This window comes from Lemur catta, chromosome 1 (assembly GCF_020740605.2).
Source record: "Lemur catta isolate mLemCat1 chromosome 1, mLemCat1.pri, whole genome shotgun sequence".
NCBI classification, from domain to species: Eukaryota; Metazoa; Chordata; class Mammalia; order Primates; family Lemuridae; genus Lemur; species Lemur catta.
In genome coordinates this window covers 64,791,319-64,813,563 of record NC_059128.1, presented here as the reverse complement: position 1 = coordinate 64,813,563, position 22,245 = coordinate 64,791,319, and the positions used below count along the sequence as shown (strand labels likewise).

At 53.5% G+C, this 22,245-nt stretch overlaps 1 protein-coding gene across 2 annotated transcripts; it reads left to right on the top strand.

Moving 5' to 3' along the window:
- The first annotated feature begins 1,587 nt into the window (after positions 1 to 1,587).
- NYNRIN (NYN domain and retroviral integrase containing) lies at positions 1,588 to 21,997 on the top strand. Of its 2 annotated transcripts, XM_045569633.1 has the most exons (10): positions 1,588 to 2,027; positions 2,167 to 2,380; positions 10,513 to 11,171; positions 11,297 to 12,856; positions 13,673 to 13,803; positions 13,952 to 14,048; positions 15,716 to 15,817; positions 16,037 to 16,138; positions 17,306 to 19,751; positions 19,833 to 20,793. In XM_045569633.1, exons 2-10 carry the CDS (start codon positions 2,183 to 2,185, stop codon positions 20,151 to 20,153), a joined length of 5,616 nt encoding a protein of 1,871 aa, XP_045425589.1. In that variant the 5' UTR covers positions 1,588 to 2,027; positions 2,167 to 2,182; the 3' UTR covers positions 20,154 to 20,793. The 2 variants fall into 2 exon arrangements, with proteins under 2 accessions (XP_045425589.1, XP_045425582.1); XM_045569626.1 differs by having other exon boundaries at positions 17,306 to 21,997.
- The last annotated feature ends 248 nt before the right edge of the window (positions 21,998 to 22,245 follow it).

The following is a 22,245-nucleotide window of genomic DNA, read 5'->3' as shown; positions in this document are numbered from 1 at the left end:
AGTGACCTGCTTAAGAGTATACAACTCATAACTGGCAAAGCTCAGGCTAAAACCAGGCTAAAGGGGTAACCAAATCCACTGCATCCAGGAGAGGCAGGAAGTGAGGGGTGGGTTAGCAGTAAGGGTGAGGAGAGAAGGACAGGATCTCTGGGAAGGTATGGTGACACACTGGCCAGAACTGAGGTGCAGGAGAAGAGACAAGATCCAGGGAGGGGAATTACCGCGTATTGAGTAATCTGTGCCAGGCACTGTGCCAGGCGCTTTACCTGTGTGGTCTGATATACAACCTGTGCTGCAGGTATTCTTATCCCCATTTTTATGAACCAAGGAAAAAAGAGCACAAGAGTTTAAATAAATTGAAGAACTTGATTCCTAAGCGTGACTTCTTCACACCCTCCTCTTCATGCCCTCTGCATGGCCTCTTCTGCCTCTTCGAACATAAGATTAAACCTGGGAGTCTCCCTTGAAGATGGGCACCGTGCTTGGGGGCCACAGTCAGCTGGAAGAGGGCAAGAAGAGCTAAGTATTCATCCAGGGAAGACATGGGGAGCAGGGGTACGTGGGCCTCACCTTGCTTTGGAGAAGAAAATGAAGCACCATAAGTCAGAAGCCTCTTTTGATAAAGGGTGGGAAAGCAGTTAGTGGCGGGAAGTGTGGAGAGCTGGAGACTCAGCCCGAGGGTCTTCTGCACCAAGGCACTGTAGTCAGGACTGGGGCAGGCAGGGGGGAGGGCAGAAGGCTTTGGAGCCAGAGGTAATACAGATCACCTTTTCCTTTTTTGAATTCCAGTCTAGGGAGAACAGGGGTGGGGTATGATGGGCTAAGCACAGTTCAGACTAGGAGTAGTGTGAATCCCTCCCCCACCAAGTTGGGCCCCTTCCCTGCAGCGGGGAGCTCCTGGCCTCCTGCCTGCACACAAACGCACAACGGCCCTGCAGCCCAGATGTTCCAGGGCAGGTCTCATTTAAAACCCACTGCCCTTTGTCCCCACAGATACACTTGTGCCTGTCAGACTGTGGCTCTCAGTTATGGTTTGGAAAGTAAGGTCACTGAGTCCCAGGACACAGGCCCTGCCCTCCGCAGGGCTAGGTTCTGTTCAGTCAGGGCTGTATAAGGTGTTCTTTGTGCTCCGGATGCCTCCAGGGCCTGGCTGTAGAAGGTGGCCTCCCAGCACCTAGCTAGGCCCAGACCACGGATGCCAATCAGCGGGCTGTGGGTCAAGGGTTGAAGGAGACCTCAGAGGTCCTGTTACTGCCCAGACCCTCACTCCCATGCTTCCCTCACAGCTTAACTCAAACTTGCTAAAAAGGGCTTTCATAAACAGCTCAAGTCTGAAAACTCTGGCAGCTCTCCCCGTCCCTCCAGCCCTGGGGGGCTTCAGGAGGGTCTGGGCTGCCCGCCAGCCCCAGGCCGTCCCCAGACTTCGGTGGGGGGTGGGGAGTCAACGCTGCTACCCTTTCCTTCCTGCTTGGTCTCCAGCCCAGAGTTTCCTCAGGCCCCGGCCACCCTGGGCTCCCCACCCTGCTCTGCCTTAACCCTTTCCTCCGAGGGAAGGAGCGGCTGAGGTCTCGGTTCTCCGGAGGACGCCCGGGAGGCACTGGGGTGGGGAGGGGAGAAAGCTCCGCTCCAAATCCCAAGAGAGGGTCCCTGAAACCAGTCCTCTGCTCCATCTTCTCGCACTTCCTCCCACTAGGGAAAGGGGAACGTGGAAGGAAATTAACTTTGACCCCTGGATGCTGGCTCTGGGCCCACAACTTGGGTGGACGGCAGAGGTTTCCAGGACCCTCCCCGCCCCCTCCTCCCCGCCCCGTCTCCCCTCCCTCCGCCTCCCGCGCCCTTTTAAGCCGCCCAGCAGACGGAGAAAGAGTTTATCCAGGAGGGGCTGGCGGAGCCGCGGCTGGGGAAGTCTGGGGGCGGAGGGAAGCGCGGCTGGAGCCCGACCGTCCCACCCCTAGCTACAACCCCTGGCTGGAAGAGCTTGTCGCCAGGGACGGAGCTCGGGAGGGAGGGCGCCCGAGCGGTGGCGGGTGGGTCCGGGCCCGGAGGAAGGGGCCGTGGCGGGGGCGCGCCGCAGGGAGGAGGGGGCGTGGCTTGGGCTCCTTGGCGGGGGGCTGGGGCGCCTCCTGCGCTGGGACCCCGGTGACACTGTCGTCTCCTTCCTTCCAGGACGGGCGGGGCAGCCATGCTCCTCTCTGGCGGCGACCCCCCGGCGCAGGAATGGTTCATGGTGCAGACGAAATCGAAGCCTCGGGTGCAGCGGCAGCGGCTGCAAGTGCAGCGCATCTTCAGGGTCAAGCTGAATGCCTTCCAGAGCCGCCCCGACACCCCCTACTTCTGGCTGCAGCTCGAGGGGCCCCGGGAGAACATGGGCAAAGCCAAGGTAAACAGCTCCTCCCCACCCCCACCCATCCCTTCCAGCCAGACTCATCCCTCCCCTGTCCCCAGGAAGAAGGCTGTCGCCAGAGGCCACCCCCCCACCCCCACCTGGATCTGGCAGTGGCAGGTACTGGGCCTTCCTCCTGCCTCTCAGGATCTGCAGGCTTGGCTCCTTCCTTCCCTACCTCCTCTTTCCCTTTGGTTCCTTCTTTATTTTCTGCCCCACCTCTCTCTTGCTTGTCCCCTCTGTCCCTCAAGTGCTCTGAGAAGCCTCCTGGGTGTGTGTCCCCCCATGAGCCTTCCATGGCCAGCACCCGCAGCTCCACTTTTCTGTGTGGGGAGCAACTTAAGGCCTTGCGTTTCTGTGGTCTCTGCAACACACCTCTTTGTTCTCTACCAAGACGCTGGAAGCCCCAGGTTCTTCTGTCTCCTTTTAAGTCGCCTTAAATCCTGGCTGCCCCCTGGAGCCTCTGAGAGTTAGAACTGGAGGGGCCCTTAAAGAAGCTTCCAGAGTGATTTTGGCATTTTGCAGATGAGGCACTGGGGACCAGAGAGGGTAAGGGGCCTATCTCAGTGCTCAGGGTGAGGTAGGGGTCTGTGCGGGAGGCGGGAGTTGAACCAGAACCAGGGCTTTGGGCTTCCTGCTCCACACACTTGATGCCCCAGGCCGCCTCTTGCAGGGGCTGAGGGTGGGGTGCAGCTGCTCTGGAAGGCACCAGCCCTTTGAGATGGGCAGGGATCTGGGAGGAGGACTGTGGGCTTTCAGATGAAAGGGCCCGCTGTGTGGGGCTGGACACTGGACAGGCCAGGTCACAGCATGCCTCTCATGTCCTCCCTGGCTTCTCTCACAAGCTTCTCCTCCACTTGGGCCTCCCAGCTTCCCTTGTCCCCACAAAGTCTACCTCTTCCCTCAGATTCATTTATCTTATCTCTCCTGGTAGGAATGCCACAGCCTCCCTCTGCCTCAGACTACCTTCCCCCCAGCATACGTGCCTTCCACAGCTGGGTCCATGCCTATATCCTAACTGATCAAGGCCACGGGTGGAAGAAGCTCAGTACTTGGCCTGAGGCCCGCAGGCAGGCTTGAAGTTCCTCCCTCAGTCCCTCTGTTGAGCTGCTGTGTCAGCGGTTTTTCCAATTTGGGGGAGGGAAGGGTGTCTGCCCAGAGAACAGATGTGCAGGAGTCCTGAGAGTAAGAAGATGCAGAAGCTGGGATAAGGTAGGTTAGCAAGAGGAGCCTTTTGAGTTCTTAACCTTGTTGTTACTATGAAATACAACAGCTCACCCTTTTATGGGACTAGCACTTTCTGAGATGCTCTGCTCCCCTGCTCCATGCTTAAATCCCGGATTGCTGCTTCAGGGTTCTTCAGGCCAGGTATCCTCACATCCCAGGCTCCCATCCAGGCCCTCTTAGTGAAACCAGTGGCTCCCCCAATTCCCACTCCAGTCCCCCAATTCCCTTCTGTCTTCCCCTTGGGAAAGGCAATATTGAAAGTGGGAACGTAGTGTGAGAGGATTCTGGGTACCTCCCTTCCTTACTGTGGTGGCAGAATGGGCAGAAAGAAGAGATTGTTGGTGATTTGGAGCAGGAGAACTGGGAAGGCGGGAAGAATAGGTTTTGTCCCAGGGGTTAGGGGATCTGGGTTTGACATACTGTCACCAAGTTACAGCCAGGATAGAAGGGTGTGGTGGAGAGAGTTTGAGATTGGGGTTTGTTACCTTTTAACTGGGTGACCTGGGTCAACTAATTTACCCTCTCTTGAGCCACTTTCCTCATCTATGAAACAGAATATAATAATACTCACTTCATGGAGGGGTTATGAGAGTCAGCTGAAATAATGCATGCTGAAATACTTTAGCAAAATGTGGAGAGCTATCAAGCATAGATGTCAGGTATTATTGTTAATAACTAGCAGTATAACTTTGAGCAAGTCCTTTTCCTTCTCTGAGTCCCAGTCTCCCTGTTCATAAAGCAGAAGGCTTGGATCTAATGCTCTCTAAGTTCCAACGGTCTGCAACATGAACATTTTCCAAGTGTAGGGATGTCTTGTCTTCTCCATATGGAGGTGGTGTGGCTGACCCCAGTCCCAGCTGCAGGGACACAGAATCGTGCACCTTGATAATGGCCTCCTGTACGTAGGCCAACTGGCAGAGAGGACTGGGGAGACTGGAGGTTGCAGATGAGGCTGGGCTGAGAGTGGGGGTGGCTTGTTTGGGTCCGAGGGGAGGAGGGGTCAAGAAGGATACAGAATCCTCTGGAGAAGGGGCTGGGCGTGTTTCTACATTATGTGTGGTTAATTTTCCAGGAACATCTCTGTAAAACTTGAGCACTTTTAAATTGTTTTGTTGTAGTGGGATTTAACAAAATATTGAAGACATTGCTGTAAATCACATTCCCAGGCAGCAAAACAAACCCTGGGGAAGGCTGGCCTCTCTGATGTGAAACCAGTGAGTGGAGAAGAGGGTTTTAATGATGACCAGAAGAGCCCACGGACAAGCTCTGCTTAGCTCTTGTGCCCTCCTTGGCAATGACATGAGGATGGGGTTGGTGGCAGAGAGGAGAGGTGACATGTTGACTTCTCTCCTTTTGGGGGATGGATGATGACGGGGACCCCAAAGGTAGTGGCAGTGGGAGAAGGTGACTTCTGGAGACTGGGTTCTGGAGCTCCAGGACAGGGTGTGGCTTGCTGACTTCTGGCTTGGCTGTCAGATGGAAGCCTCCCTGCCCCTGTCCCTGCCACGCACTGACTGTGAGCAGTGCCGTGGGAGCGAGTTGTGGTCAAGGGAGTGCTGGAATTGGCTCCTGTTGACGCACTGTTAAAACTTCAGGAATTTTGTAAGCCAGTGGAGGAGTTACAGCCATGGTGGGAATATTTACACCACAGAAATTGGCAAATGCTACAAATCAGGGCTGTCCCCCACCCCTGGCTGATTGTTAAGCATTTACTAGCACACCTGATTGTGTTGTGGGCACCTAATCCTTCCTTTTCCTTAAACTTAAATTTTCTTTTATCAAAGTAATACACATTTTAAAAGTCCAATAATTTTTTGTTTGTTTTTTCTTTTTCTTTTTTTCCTGAAAACTCCAATAATTTTTAAAAAGCTTAGAAGACAACATAGTGGTTCCCTGCCCTGTCTCTCTTCAGCACCCTTCCCCATAAACAATATTTGCTCTGGTATTTATGCAGCTCCACATTTCTCACATGTAGATACTGTTATCTTTTGATTAATCAATTTTAGATGTTATCTTTTTTACTTTCCATTATTGTATGTGAGCATTTAGCTATCTTACGGTGCCACTCCTTCTTTCTTCCCAAGATAGTTATATTTCAATTTTCTGTTAAATCTGTATTTAGTATTGCCTCATTATACCTATGTACATAGCATTCACATCTAAGCATTGAAGTGTGCTACAGTTTTGTTTTCTTTCTTACTTTTTAGTTTCACTGAGCTTAAGAACTCCTTGTTTTTCAATTTGTTTGTTTTTCTTTGTGCCTATTGCTAATTCTTACAACTTCTAATAGTTTCTCAGTAGTTGTCTACAAGGCCAATCTATCAGTTTAAGGTGTTCTTTTGATTCCAGATTTTTTCTTAGAGACATCCCTTCCTCTGTCTGGTCAGTTTCTTTCCAGGCTGGCACAGCTGTCATCCCAAGACTTCAGTTTTCTGTCATTCTTGGCATCCTTTGCCTTTTTTCTTTGTTAAATACCTTGCTTCCTGGATTGCATGTCTTTCCCTTCCTTGAGTGGATGGAGCACATCCATCAGTAGTTTCACCAAGTTAAACAGATGAAACTACCCTTTGCAGTAGCAAAGGGTATGCTGTTGACTGGTTGACTGCTTTCAACTTGCTCGTCTCTTGGGTCATACTCTACAATCTGAACTGGTTGCCCTCTATGATCACAGTAGACATCCTAAAACACTGCCTGGCTCATAGTCAATAGTGATTTGTTGAATGGATGAGTAAATACTGAGATTTTTCTTCACCATTATCCTGGAGATTGTTTTTGCTTCTTTCCTATGTTGGATCTCCTTTCTTGGTTTCCATCGTTGATTTGCTGGAAAATTGCTCTCCAGTGACTTCCTGAGAAAGGTTGTATAGGAGGAAAAATGTTGAGGTTGCATATCTGCACATTCGTGCTGCATATCTGAAGATTACTTGATTGATGGTTTGGCTGGTACCAAATTATAAATGGAAAATTATTTTCCTTCAGAAATGTGAAGGCATTCTCCATTGACACCTTGGTTTTGAGAAGTCTGAAGCTATTCTGGCCTGTGGTCCTTTGTATGAGATGCTTTTTTCTCTCTGGAAGTTTGTGGTTTTCCCTAATATTCTGAGGGCTTCCCAAGAGACCCTTCGCATGGGTCTGCTTCATCCACTGTCAGGTGCTCTCGGTCTCAGTGGGCTCTTCTCCCTGGGCCCTCCTGTTATTCAGATCCAGGAAATTTGGGGAAACTATCTTGTTGCGTGTTTCCTGCCCTGTGCTTTCTCCCCTGGAACTCCTGTTCAGACGGTGAGTTTTCTAGAAGGCCTCTACTTTTTTTATTTTTTCTCCTATTTTCAAACTATGACTTTTTGCTCTGCTTTCTGAAGATATTCTCAACTTCATTTTCCAACATTTTCTTGGGTCTTTCATTTCTGCCATTGTATGTTTAATGTCTAAAAGTCCCTTATGTTCTCTCTTTTAGAAAATAATATCCTATTCTTGTTCAGCGTGTACTATTAATATATTCTCTGTTGTCTTTCTGTGGAGAATAATGATAGCAGACTTTTTGAAGTTTTCTTCTGGCTGCCTAGGTTTTCTTCTTTGAGCTTGCTTTTTTCCCCCCTATATGGTTTGGTCTCTGTGTTTCACATTAGAAGTTCTCCTCATGTGCTTTCCATGATGATGAGTGAAAGAAAAAGCTGATTGGGGGCTGAGGCTGTGGGCAAAGCTGGTTGATTTTCAGCTTGATTGTAGAGATTTCGGGGTACTGTCTATTAGGGAGCGCATGTCATCCTCTTTAGGTCTTTGCTCTTGGGCCAGCCAGATTTTCTATAATGTGTTTCTCTATTCTCCAGCCTGAAGGGTCCGGGTCTGGCTGCTAAATCTCTGAATGGGAAGAATGAGTTTCTCTGCATTCAGCTTTCATCGTATACATCATTTGACCCTCCTCTCTTCCTCCACATTTTTGGTATAATACTCACACTCTCAAGTGTCAACGTCTAATCCTAAGACCTTGTTGTTTTCCACTCCCTAGAGAATAAACCGCTAGAGGGTAGGAAGTAACTTGCCCAGCCTGTGTGTGTGTGTGTGTGTGTGTGTGTGTTAGGGGTGGTTGGGCCTTTGGATCTAACTGCTCCTTAAAGAACTTGGCCTTTTTTCATGTTCCCCTTCATGCCCAATTCCAGAGTTTCTTGGTACTGTCATTTTCTGAGCCTTTTGGGTATTCTGTGGTGTAAATGGGGTGGTTCTGGAAAGTAAACAACGATTGATAACTGACTTGGGAGAAAGGAGCATCCTAAGTCAGATGTTAAGTAATAAGGCGCCTTGACAAGTACAAAACAGTATTAAATTACTTGGTATTAATGTATTTATCTGACTTAAAAGTTGACAAAGGACCTGTGGAACATTGGGAAATATATTTTTACAAATACATTGTTCTTTTTGCGTGCCTTTTATTATTCATCTGTGTCATTTATCCATCCAGCTGTTCCTGCCTCTCCTTTTTCTCCTCTTGGAAAGAAGAGTCTAGGTGGGCGTCAGGCAGAAAAGTTGTTCCCAGGTATTTTCAGGGCTGTAAATGCCTGTTGTTTCCTTATCTTGTCTCACTCTGCACTGTAGACAACATCATGGTTAAGGCCTCAGACCGCAGTCAGAGTGCCTGAGTATCCAGCCTACTGTCTGTGTGATCTTGGACATGTGGCCTTGCTCATCTAAAATGGGGATAATAGTGATTTTTTTTTATAGGGCCAAGGGAGGAATAAATGAGATAATGTGTGTAAAGTCCCTCGATAAATATTAATTCAGATGTATTCTTTTAAATATTCTCTCAGTTCCTATATATCTTTTAATTAAAGTATTAAACAGTTGATGGAACAACTGTTTCATTAACTGAAAATAAATATTCTAACGTCTTTGCAGAAAGAGAAAGAAAACCACTGATAATCTTCCATAGCACATCTTTTCGTTTTTTTTTTTTTTTTTAAGAGATGGGGTCTCGCTCTGTCACCTAGGTTGTAGTGCAGCGGTCCGATCATAGCTCACTGCAGCCTTGAACTCCTGGGCTTCTGGGCTCAAGTGATCCTCCTGCCACAGCTTTCCAAGTAGCTAGGACTACAGGCATGTGCCACCACAGGCGGCTAATTTTTAAATGTTTTGTAGAGATGGGGTCTCGCTATGTTGCCCAGGCTCATTTTCGTAGATGGTTTTCACCTCATTGGAATGTCAGGTGCACGTGGTGGGGAGTACTTGTTAAGGTCTGTGAGGGTTATCCCACACCTGGTCAGTCACCCTTGCTGGGCAATGGGACCAGCTGAGGTTTGGTGGGAGGGGTTGGCTTGGGATGTCCATCAGGTTTTGTGCTGGTTTTGGACTGACCCAAAGGAGTTAGACCTGGGTGTATTTCAGGGCCTTTGGGGAAGAGATGCAGGTCTGTGGCCTAGGACAGGTGGAAGAGGTGAGCATAGGCCCAAGCAGGGAGAGATGGCTGGGTACCGAGCAAGAGGCACTGGGGTAGCCTTCAAGGTGGCTGTTGGAGATCCAAAGTGGAGCTTTTTCTCGCTAATGGAACTTTCAGGGGAAAGCAGGAAGAGGGATGACTGTCAAGACATGGGATATGGAGGGACATGAGAGCATGCACAGTCCATATGGGTTGGTTGATTAAGAGGGAGCACTCGTGGGGTCATGCTGGTGGAACTCGGCCATAGAGCAGAGGAACCCCAATTTCTCCCATCCCAGCCACTGCCAAAGAATGTGTGTGTGAGCCCTGTGAACTTGAGGTCTTGGTCTGCCCAGAGAGGCAGAGGCCTTCCTTCTGGTTATCCGTCGTGTGTATATGCAGGGTTTCCTTGGACATTAGCCCGGTGGCTTATCTCCTCTTCTGTCCCTTTGGGCAATGGAGTTACTACGATCACAGGTACAGGTTGTGCTAGAGACCTTCTGGAGGGAGATTAAGCCAGGATTCCACAGGATTACCCTGTAGTCACTGTGCAGCCAGCCAGAGGAGGTTTCAGACTCAGACAGACATGAGTTGTTATCCTGGCCTAGTCACACTGTAGCCCTGTGCCCTTGGGCAAGCTGCACAGCCCCCTGAGCCTGCAAGATGGGAACAGGCAGCTCCAGGCATCATCCTAAGCACCTCCTGCGTTTTAACTCACTGAAGCCTCACAGTAGCCTAAGGAAGCACAAAGTGTTATCATTTCCATGTTACAGATGAGAAAATGCAAGCACGGGGTGGGGGGTGATAAATAACTTGGCCCAGGTCACATATGTTCCTGGCACATGGCGGGTACTCAGTAGTGTGCAACCACGTCCCTGTACCTGTTACATAATTCAGAAATGCCAGAGGAGGACTAAACTTCAGGAGTATCTAGTTTAACCTGCTGTTTTATGGGTGAAGAGACTGAGGCCCTGAGAAGAAGATACATTTCCCACAATTAACCTAATTGACTGAGGTCAAGTTGGATCTAGAACCAGGTCTCTGGACTCCAAGCCCAGGCCTCTCTGCTATGGACGCCCACTCCGACCTGGAGGCCCTGATCTGCCCTCCCCAGCAGCAGAAGGAAGGCCCAGCCGTGGTGTCCGTGGGAGAGGGTCCTGGGCCCTTCCTGGAAATGGGGACCATCCAGAATGGGGGCCCAGAAAAGTCAAAGAGATTAACCAGCCTGGGAGCCACCATGTCCCTGATCCCAGCCCGGAGCACACACCTCCTCTGTCCCAGGCCTCTCTCATTGTGTCAGTGTTCCCTGAAAAGAAATGGCTGTGTGAGGGGCAGGACCAGGGGCAGAGCAGCTGGCCACGGGAGTCATTCGGCTCGTGATAGGCAGGGGGAGGACACATGTTTAGCGAGGGGCTGGCGTTCTGGGTGGGATGGGCAGAGCCAGTGGCAGGCCCCTAAAGGGCTGACTTCCCTGTGCTTTCCCCACTGTGCCCAGGAGTACCTGAAGGGCCTGTGCAGCCCGGAGCTGTGGAAGGAGGTTCGCTACCCGCAGATTCTGCACTGCGCCTTCCTCGGGGCCCAGGGCCTCTTCCTGGACTGCCTCTGCTGGAGCACCCTGGCCTACCTGGTGCCTGGCCCCCCTGGCTCCCTGATGGTGGGAGGGCTGACCGAGTCTTTCATCATGACCCAGAACTGGCTGGAGGAGCTGGTGGGGCGTCTGCGTTGGGGCCCTGCCCCTCTGGTCACACCCCGGGGAATCTGGGAGGCTGAGGTGACCCGGGCCTTTGGGGCCCTGGTCTGGATCCGTGGTGACCAGTATGCAGGGGACCTGCTGCAGCTGCCCCCAGCGGTCCAGGAGCTGCTGCTGAGCCTGGTTCGAGATGCTGCGGGCAAGGAGGACATCATCGAGTGGCTCAGCCGCTTCGGCATCTCTGACACCCACTCCGACCCGGAGGCCCTGATCTGCCCTCCTCAGCAGCAGAAGGAAGGCCCAGCCATGGTGTCCGTGGGAGAGAGTCCTGCGCCCTTCCTGGAGGTGGGGACCCTCCAGAATGGAGGCTCAGAAAAGTCAAAGAGATTAGCCGGCCTGGGAGACACCGCATCCCTGGTCCCAGCCCAGAGCACACAGCAGGAGGCCACAAGCCAACCGGTAAGGTAAGTTCTTGAAAACCAGTCTAGCTTCCCTGACCCTACCTCTGCTCCTCGATCCCGAGGAAATAGTGGTAGTTTGGGACCAAAGTTGCCTTCCCATCTTTTCAACAAACTTGGGCTTCCTCCAGGGTCGGTTCCAACAACCAAAATGGTATGGACAGTGCTCAAGAGGATGGGCCAGTGCAAGCCACCAGCAGCCAGGACTCTGCGAACCACACACAAGCCTTTTTGCAGCAAAGGAAGGTCCCGAGGGTAGAAGATAAGCTCCCCTTCCAGCCTCCAGTGTCAGCCGTGGGTGTGTGCCCACCCGTGAAGGCCTGGACTCCCGGGCAAGCCTTTGGGCCCTTGTGGCCGGGGGCTATTGCTGCAACCTTTTGCAGGATCAATGAACTGCATTCTCTGCACCTGGCCTGGCTGCTGTCCCAAGCGTACTTTAGTTTCTCCTTCTGGCAGAGAACGCTGAGCCCCATTCAGTTGAGGCTGCCAGGGCAGAATCCTTTGCCCTTAAATCTGGAGTGGAAGCAGAAGGAGCTGACTCCACTGCCCAGTGTGGGAAGCTCAGCTTGCGGACCGGTGAGGGGACTGGGAGGAGAGGTAGCACTGCAGAATTGCCCGAGGCCAGAGACCACCTCAAAAGTCATGAGTTTATTGGTGGTCCCAGGGGGCTCGGGTATAAAGGACAAAGGTAGCCCAGGACTTCCTCAGATAGGGCCACCCTTGACCTCTACACCAGAACTACAAACCGGAGGTGAGCCTGGGGATCACGGTAGTATGCAGTTGGACTGTAAGGATCTGAAGGAGAGACTCTCTCCAGCGCCGCCCACAGGGCAAGGGGTGCCCACAGCTCAAGGGAAGCCCACGACCACTCAGTCAGTACCTGAAGCTCAAACAGTGCCTGAAATGCTCAAAGTGCCCGTGGCTACAGCAGTGTCCAAAGCTGAAAACCCACACCCAACTCAAGGGCTGCCTGCAGCTCCCAAAGTGCCTACAGCCCAGATGATGCCGGCAGTGCACCCAGAGCCTGTGGCTCCCACAGTGCCTTCGGCTCCAACAAAGCCAGCAGCTCAAGTGGTGCCCACAGCTCAAAAAGCAGCTGTGGGTCAACTGGCATCGGCAGGTCAAGTGGGGCCCACAATTCCAAAAACTCCCACAGCTCAGAAGATGCCTGGAGCGAAAACATCACCTGCAAGTCCCCAAACACCCAAAGCTCAAACTGGACCTGCAGCTAAAACAGGGTCTACAGCTCCTAAAGCACCTGCAGCTCCCAAAGCATCTGCAACCCCCAAAGTCTCCAGAGCTCCCCAAAGGCCTGCAGCTCAGAAGGGGTCCACAGATGCAGGGCCAGCCTTGGATGTAGCCAAACTTCTAAGTGAGGTCCAGCTCTCACCAAGGGGTAGTGTCTCCTTACCAAAGGGCCAGGGGGAGGCTGGAGGAAGGCAGGGTCCCCAGCCCAGCAGCACCTTGGCCCTCAACAGTAAACACAGGTCTCAGATGGAAGGGCTCCTGGGGGCTCCCTGGGAGGGGGCCCCGAGGCAGTTGCCTCACCACCCACAGGCGAACAGCACAGTGACCAGCTTCCAGAGGTACCATGAGGCCTTGAATACGCCCTTTGAGCTGAACCTGTCAGAGGAACCTGGGAACCAGGGGTTGCGGCGAGTGGTCATTGACGGCAGCAGCGTGGCCATGGTGTGAGTAGCCATGGGCTGGGGGCGCTGGGGAGCTGGGCAGGGTATCCCTGGGGGATGGAGTGTGGGTATCCCTTCCCGACCTTCATGTGGGTGACATGGGGAAAAGGTGGAAGGAAAGTGGCCCACGTTGAGTGGCTACTGCATGCCAGGTGGTGTGCATTGAATCCTCATGGCGGCCCTGCGAGGGTAGCTTTCTGTTCTCCCTCTTTGATAGATGCAGAAGCAGGCCCAGAGGTGAGGAATCTTACCTGAGGTCCCTGAGCCAGCAAGGGACCCAGCTGGCCGTTGGGTTCAGATCTGTCTACTGCCAAGGCCCATGATCTTCCCAGGCCAGCTTTTAAACTTTTAGCCCAAACTTCAAGGCCCAGCACAGATCCCCTCTGAAGCTTTTCCTGGCCATTCTGGCTCTTAGAGATATCCCTCCCTGCACAGTACTTACTGCTATGTGGAGGTGTTAGCATAAATACCTGCAAAACTGCTTACTTTGACACATGGTAGTTATCTGTGCTGAGCACACTCCCAACGCACAGTAGGTGGTCAGTGAATTTTTGTTCGCTTTAATCTCTAAACTGAGCTCTTTGAGTGTGGGGGCTGATTTCCTCCTCTTGCCCTCGATGCCCCTACACATATGTACACACACGCAGTGTCTGGCAGCGCCCTGCACCCAGCAGGTGCTCTCAGAATGTCTGAGGCTGGAGGGAAGGGACAAGGGGATTGTTGGTGTCTTGGTGCTGAAGTTTGCCCTGGCGCTGCTGCTTGCTGCCCCAGGCTGACTAGGGCTGGGGGTGGGGTCATTCCTCTCTCACATCTCCGCAGACACGGCCTCCAGCACTTCTTCTCCTGCCGGGGCATTGCCATGGCAGTGCAGTTTTTCTGGAACCGGGGACACCGAGAGGTTACTGTGTTTGTACCCACCTGGCAGCTGAAGAAGAACCGGAGGGTGAGAGGTGAGGAGCCTGATGCCTGCCCAGTCCCTCCAGGGTCACCAGGCTGCCTTCTCCCTGCCTTGCTGGCCTGACCCTCTGTCACCCCACCGTGACCTTTTCCACTTAGCCCTTCCTCCGGCCATCTCTGTCTTCTGCCTTTCACCCCCAGAGAGCCACTTTCTGACGAAGCTACACTCGCTCAAGATGCTCTCGATCACTCCCTCCCAGCTGGAGAACGGCAAGAAGATCACCACCTATGATTACAGGTGTGCAGGCTGCAGGCCTTCCCTCTGCAGGGCACAGCCGGTTGGGCCCGGTGGGTGTGTCAGGTGGAGTCCTGCCCCATCTTCTCTGGGGAAATGGAGGCCAACATGTCTGGGGGATCATGTCACCGAGGGTGTCAGCATGGGCCCTCCGCAGGCAGAGGGAAGGACACTAGTGAGGAGAGGGCTCAAGGTTGGCTCTCCTGAAGCCCCAGGGTCATTCCTGATTTGGGGACTCTGGAGCTCCATTTCCCTAGTTAACAGGCTTCCTTCCCCACGGCCTGTTGGCTGGTACTCACTGCTTTGGATTGACTCCTAGTGCTTTGAGTGAGTGTCAGAGGTACCCCAGGCTTTTGGGTGCTAGTTTGGGTTGAAGTTCCTGTCTCCAGGAACTGCTTAAGTCTTTTCCTCCTGCTAAACTCCCGCACTGGGGGGAAGGTACGTGTGTGGCTGTGTGCAGAGGGAGCCCTGGGCAGGGCTCTGGAAATGGAGAGGCCTGCTCCACCGAAACCCCGAGTGGCTGCCTGTTTGTAAGTCCTCAGCACTAACTCCCCAGAAGGGCGGCAGGACCAGTGTGCACAGGGGAGCCTGTGACGCTGCCTTTTAGGGCAGGGAAGGCCCTATCATAGTCATTAGTCCTGGGCTGGAGTTGATGCCCGGCAGACAGAGGTCTTAGCTTCACTTAGGCACCTCCATGTCAGGCAGGGAGAAGTTCTATGTTTCCCATTTTCCCCAAGATTTGGCACCCACCCAGCCTTCAGGCCTGGGAAGGACTGGGCAGGGCAGCTCAGGCATCCCTCCTTGTAGAGCTAGTCCCCTGGGCAAAGTCTTTTAAGTGCCTCTAAATTCAGGCCTGGGTTGGAAGGAAAATGGCTTTCCTGAAGAAGACCCCTCTGCTGGGCACTTGTGGAATAGCATTCTTGGGGTAGCAGGATACAAATCTTCCAGGATACTGAGAAGTAGGTAGCCTTTGCTTTCTTTTCTGGTCACCACCCTCTTTAGAGGAGAGGTGACCCTTGGAAAAATGAATTTGTTTATTCAGGTGTGTGTTTTGTTTATGTTATCATATGTGTGTATGTATGTCTTTGCATGTATATGAATGTTGTACATTGGTGAAGAATTACAATGGAGTATTTGTGTGTATGCTGTGTGGCAGGCACTGGGCTAGACACGTAAATGCATTATCTCATTCGGTTTAATCCTCAAAGCAATATGGGGTAGGCATGTTATTTTTTTATTTATTTTTTTTTATTTATTTCAGCATATTATGAGGGTACAAATGTTTAGGTTACGTATATTATCCCTGCCCCACGGGGTAGGTATTTTATGTCTGACTTGCAAGGTGGAAAAACTGAGGCAGTAGGTAGGCAAGTGTGAATGTGGACGAGTATGTGGGTTCCTGTGTGCATGTGTGTACGTGCCTATGTGTATAACAGGGGTGTGTGTACATACAGTTGGGGGGGTGTGCATCCAAGTTCACCCTCCCGGGGGCTATCGGTGATGGCTGCACAGAGAAGGGGATGGGCTCTGGGGTCCTGGCTCCCTGACTAGGAAGGGCAGTGTTTTTGCCTGACACACTTCAATGTGAAGCTGCAAGTTCATTTTCCCAGAGGACCCAGGAAGTGAGGGGGCTGGTTACTGGTCGTTAGTGACTGCTCCTCTCCCCACAGGTTCATGGTAAAGCTGGCGGAGGAGACAGATGGCGTCATTGTGACCAATGAGCAGATTCACATCCTGATGAACAATTCCAAGAAACTGCTGATCAAAGATCGGTAAGGCGGCTCCCCAGAGGCTTAAGCCATTCCTTCCCCTTGGATATTGGGCAGCTCTGGCAGGGGAGAGGCTGGGGCAGAGAAAGGGGCCTTGGGGCCGTGCTCACCAGCACCTGCTGGGGGACGTGGGTCTCAGCCCCTGCGAGACGCCAGGCGGCCGCGGGACACGGGTGGGCCCAGGACTGGTCTGTGACTGCGCCTCTTCTCTCCCGGGTCCAGCCTGCTGCCGTTCACCTTTGCGGGGAACCTCTTCATGGTGCCAGATGACCCCCTGGGCCGTAACGGCCCCACCTTAGATGAGTTTCTGAAGAAGCCAAACAGGTAATTAGGTCAAGCCTCCCAGACCCTCCTGGGACTGACCAGAAACTTCCTCTTAGTGTTGGCCAACATTTCTCTAGCGCTTAATAATGAACAGAGAGTGATTTGGCTTTTTATACTTTTCTATGCTTCTACCATGTTTATGCATCCACGTTTATGTTAAACAATAGTTTTAACATTTTACATACATGCTTTAGTACTATACATATCCTTCCACAACTGGGATTTGGGCTCATGTCTTATAGTTTTTTCAGATGAATGCCATGCTAATTCATGTAGCTCACTTTAATGGCCATGTAGTGTTCATTACATGAGGGCCCCACAGATGTGTCTGTCCTCTTGTGGAGGGCCATTTGGCTATTTCCATTTCATGCTATTGGTGCCAGCACTGCAGTGAACAGCTCATTCTTGTTTCTTTGTGTCCAAGGCGAGTTGTGTCCAGAGTCTACACCAAGTAGGAATTTTTTCCATGTTTATTTTCTCATTTGAACCTCACAACTTGAGTTAGACCTAAATGACCACTATCCTCATTTTATAGTTGAGGAATCTGAGATGCAAGTGACTATTCCAAGGTCACATTTCTCGTGCCAGCAGAACTGGTTTGCAGTGACTCAGATCCTCTGGTCCCCGCCACCTCTGAGCCACCTTGCTGCCCACCCTCCCCGCCTCCCAGCAGGGCACCTTGGCCAGGACCTTCTGGGCACAGCACTGGTTCCTGGGCCAGGTCCCCCAGTCTCATCTCACCAGTTTGGAAAAAAGTGATTTGGACAAGGTTTGCCTGCTGTGTCCTCCCAAGTCCCTTGTCAGGCTTTCCTTCCGTTTGTTGAGTTCCCTCTGGATTGCTTATCCTGGGGTCAGGATGGAAGTCATTAGTCACCTCTTATAAACTGTTGACCTAAGAGACCTAAGACTGGCTTAAGTGTCACTTGGTCAGTGAGGTTTGATCTGATAAGCCTGCAATGCATAGTTGGCACGTGCAGGATGTGGGGAAGCCTTTGTGGCCCAGCCTAGCTGAGCCTGTGCCTTGCAGCAGGGGGGCACTTGGCCTGGTCTCAGGAGACTTAGGAATGGGTGAGGCTCTGTGGGGTTTCCGCAGATGCAGCTTTCCCTGGAAAGAATGACCTGTCGGGGTGGGGCTGCCCGCTCCCTCTTCCATCTGATCTGGTGTAGGTTGGACACCGACATCGCCAACTTCCTGAAGGTGTGGAAGACCCTTCCTCCCAGCTCAGCCAGCGCCTCCAAGCTGAGTGATGATGCTGACCTTGGGCACTTGGAGAGCCGGCCCAAGATGGAAGACATCAGGGAGAAGGAGGAGAGGCAGGACAAGGAGCAGAGAGAGGGGCAGGGGATGCAGAAGCTGGCTGAGGAGGACGACCTTGACTCTTCCCTGGCATCGGTGTTTGGAGTAGAGTGCCCTTCCCTTTTGGAGGAAATCCTCCGATGCCTCAGCCTCCACGACCCCCCCGATGGAGCCCTAGACATCGATCTCCTGCCAGGGGTGGCTTCTCCTTGCCTGGGCATCCCCTGGGATGGGAAGGCTCCCTGCCAGCAGGTTCTTGCCCACCTGGCCCAGCTAACCGTCCCCAGCAACTTCACTGCACTCTCCTTCTTTGTGGGGTTCATGGACTCCCACCAGGAGGTGATCCCCGACTATGAAGCCCTTGTGGGTCCCCTGCACAGACTCCTCAAGCAGAAGCCAGACTGGCAGTGGGGCTGGGAGCATGAGAAGGCCTTCCTGGCCCTGAAGCGGGCTCTGGTGTCCGCGCTCTGCCTGACAGCCCCCGACCCACAGCTGCCCTTCCGCCTGGAGGTGATGGTGAGCCAGGTGGCCCTGACGGCCGTCCTCCACCAGGAGCACTCCGGGCGGAGGCACCCCATAGCCTATACCTCAAAGCCCCTCCTCCCTGACGAGGAGAGCGAGGGCCCCCAGTCCGGGGGAGACAGCCCCTACGCCGTGGCCTGGGCCCTCAAGCACTTTTCCCGCTGTATTGGAGACATGCCAGTGGTCCTGGACCTTTCCTATGCCTCCCGAACCACTGTGGACCCAGAGGCACGGGAGGGCCGCAGGGTTTCCAAAGCTTGGTTGATCAGATGGTCCCTCTTGGTACAGGACAAAGGCAAGAGGGCTCTGGAGTTGACCCTTCTCCAGGGGCTAATGGGGGAAAACCGGCTGCTGACGCCTGCTTCCTCCATGCCTCGTTTCTTCCAGGTTCTGCCCCCTTTCTCCGACCTGTCCACTTTCGTCTGTATCCACATGTCAGGCTATTGCTTCTACCGTGAGGATGAGTGGTGTGCCGGCTTTGGTCTCTATGTCCTATCTCCCACCAGCCCCCCTGTCTCCCTTTCCTTCTCCTGCTCCCCTTACACACCAACCTACGCCCACCTGGCAGCCGTGGCCTGTGGCCTGGAGCGCTTCGGCCAGGCCCAGCTCCCAGTGGTTTTCCTCACCCACTGCAACTGGATCTTCAGCCTCCTCTGGGAGCTCCTGCCCCTCTGGAGGGCTCGGGGCTTCCTCTCCTCCGATGGGGCCCCGCTGCCTCACCCAAGCCTGCTCTCCTACATCATATCCCTCACCTCCGGCCTCTCATCCCCCCCATTTATCTACCGGACCTCCTACCGGGGCTCTCTGTTTGCTGTGACAGTGGACACCCTGGCCAAGCAGGGTGCCCAGGGGCGTGGGCAGTGGTGGAGTTTGCCAAAGGATGTGCCAGTCCCTGTAGTGACTCCCCATACCATGGGCAGGAGGCTCAACTTGCTGGCCTTGCAGCTGAGTGACAGCACCCTGGCTGATATCATCGCCAAGCTGCAGGCTGGAAAGAAACTGCCCAGCTCCTCGCCCTTCAGTTCTGCCTTTAACTCACTCAGCCTCGACACGGAGAGTGGCCTGCTTATGTTCAAGGGAGATAAGACGCCCAGGGTCTGGGTGGTCCCGAGGCAGCTCCGGAGAGACCTGATTTTCTCTGTCCATGACATCCCCTTAGGGGCCCACCAGAGGCCTGAGGAAACCTACAAGAGGTTGCGGTTGCTGGGGTGGTGGCCTGGGATGCAGGAGCACGTGCAATATTACTGCAGGAGCTGCTTGTTCTGCATCCCCCGAAACCTCATAGGCAGCGAGTTGAAGGTTATCGAGTCCCTGTGGCCCCTCAGGTCGACTGCCCCTTGGTCGAGCCTGCAGATTGAGGTGGTGGGGCCGGTCACTGTAAGTGAGGAGGGCCACAAGCATGTGCTTATTGTGGCCGACCCCAACACCAGGTGGGTGGAGGCGTTCCCACTGAAGCCCTACACGCACAAGGCTGTGGCCCAGGTGCTGCTTCAGCATGTGTTTGCAAGGTGGGGTGTTCCCATGAGGCTGGAGGCAGCCCAGGGCCCCCAGTTTGCCAGGCACGTCCTGGTGAGCTGCGGGCTGGCCCTGGGAGCCCAGGTGACCTCTCTGAGTAGAAATCTCCAGTTCCCCTGCCTGACAAGCTCAGACGCCTACTGGGAATTCAAGAGGGCCCTCAAGGAGTTCATCTTCCTGCATGGCAAGAAGTGGGCCGCCTCCCTGCCCTTGCTGCACCTGGCCTTCAGGGCCTCCTTCACCGAGGCCACGCCGTTCCGGGTCCTAACTGGGGGCGAGGTGAGGCTGGCCGAGCCCCTGTGGTGGGAGATGAGCAGTGCAAACATTGAAGGGCTCAAGATGGACATCTTCCTGCTGCAGCTGGTTGGGGAGCTTCTGGAGCTCCACTGGAGGGTGGCCGACAAGGCGGACGAGAAGGCCGAGAACAGGCGTTTCAAGCGGGAGAGCCAGGAGAAGGAGTGGAACGTGGGTGACCAGGTCCTCTTGCTGTCTCTCCCCAGGAATGGCAGCAGTGCGAAATGGGTGGGTCCCTTCTATATCGGGGACCGGCTGAGCTTGTCTCTGTATAGGGTGTGGGGTTTCCCGACTCCAGAGAAGCTGGGGTGCATCTATCCCAGCAGTCTGATGAAGGCCTTTGCCAAGAGTGGCACACCCCTGTCCTTCAAGGTCTCAGAGCAGTGAACGGGAGCAATGGGGGAGCGCCACTCCAGGGGTCCTGGGTTTCTGCTGCTAGGCCTCCCCTGCCCTGCAGTGCTGTCAGCCCTTGGGGGCCCTCAGTCGTGCCTTTTGTAGAGAAGCTGCTTCATAAAGCTTTGCTGAATTGCCTTGAACTAGGGACCAGTGTCCCTGTGGAAACATCCCCAGTTTGGGGTATTTGGAGAATTTGCCAAAGGCTGTCAGATATGCCCTGGCAGTTCTACACTGGGGAATAGGAAGTCCCCCTACTAAGGTAGGCCAGGCTCAGTGTCTTTTCCCAAGTATCCTCTTGCCCTGCCACACACAGGCAGGTGTGCAATGGTGTGCCACGCCCTCCCCTCTCCCGACTTAGTGTCTTAACCATGAGACAGTGTGGCTCCGGACCTCAGAATTAGAACCACAGTCCTCTCCCAAACAGAAACCTTGAATGTGGGCTCCTTTCCCCAAACTGTTCGTCTGGGGGCCCTTTGCCCTTAGAGTTGTCACAGCCGACACAAGCTCATGTGGGCCAGGGGGAGGCAGCTGTCTCCCCAGCGTCACGGTCAGCTTTCTTAAGCTGGCCAGGCGCAGCCTGCCCCGCTGTCAAGGAGGGGCTGGCCGTCCTCCTGGGCCTTGAGGGCAGTAGCTTGGAGTGGGAGGATGGCCAGCCACGAGCCACCCACTCGTCAGCACAGGGGGCAGGGGGTGGGGCAAGGGGGAAACCAATTGCCTACCTCATTTGACTCCAGCCAGTGGAGACAACTCCTACCCCCTGTTTTGATGGTGTTGACCTCACAGGAATCAAGGATCTTGATGCCAAGTGTGGCATCTCTACCTGAAGAGCTGCTTCTCCTAGACCAAGGGGGCCTGGCCTCTGTTTTAGGGGGGAGGGCGTCTGCAATGAGAGCCTGGCACAGGGTGAGGTGCTGGCACGGCTCTGCCTCCTAACCCTCTTCCCAAAGCCCACAGCCCTCTGCCCCTTCCACCTCCACTGCACCCCAGACCCCGGGCCCTACAGAGTGTGTGACTGCTTTGTCTGGATCACCCCCCAGTCCTTGGACCTGCCTTCTGTGACAGCAAAACCCAGGATCCCTCACAGCCATTCTCTGCCGTGAGAGTGAGTTTCTCGTAGGTGTGTGTGCTTATACTCACCCCTCTGAATTGCTGCCACCGCCGCTGTGGGACACACAGGCTCCAGGTAAGGGCCGGCCGTGTCACTGGCTAGGCTGCTGTGTAGTTTCATTTCTCCAGAAGCTGGGCCAGTCTCCCGGCCTAGCTCGGGTTGCCAGAACACTTGGCCTTGCAGAGTGCTAGAGCCAAAGGAGAACTTGCCATCAAGTCCAACTTGCTTGTTTTACAGCAGAGGAAAGAGGCCCCCAGAGGGAAAGTGACTTGCCCAAAATTGCACAGCTAGTTGGTGGCTGATCTGGGACCAGGAATAAGCCCCGACTCCCAGTTTGCCAAGAAAAGCGTTCTGGCAACAGGCTCAAGCTAGAGAATCCTTCGAAATCCTATACCCCTATTCCCTCCAATTCCCTATTTCCCAAATCTTATAGACAACTGCCTGGATGTTGCCCTTAAACCATTTCCAGCTGTTAACCCTGTCTAGGAAAGAATGATTGGGTGAAGCTGAGAAGGTGAAAGGTGAGCTGTGGAGTTTGTAGCAGCTATTCTTTCTTCCTCCTCCCCGGCCCTTCGCTTCCTCTTCCTGCCTCCCCGTAATGGATGTGTAACCTCACCCTCCTTCCCTGGTGCCATACACGTCCCTCCTCTTCACTACATTTATGATCTTATACCCTCCTTTTAAGTGAATTTTTTTCATTTGATTTGTCAATAAACGAATCAAACTGAAGCCAATGTCCAGTTCTTTTTCAAGCTTCAGGTTTAATTATGGGACCGGGGAGGGTGGGGGCAGTTGTGGGGTATGGCTGCTATTTGTTTCCTGGACAGACTCGCAGGTTTGAAGGTCTGGATATACCTTTTCAAGATCATCTGGCCCAAGCTCTTGTACAGATGAGGAGACCAGAGTGCAGAGAGCGATATGCTTAAGGCCCCACAGCTGGTTCGTGGCAGAGCTGGAAGGACAGCGTAGCCTCTG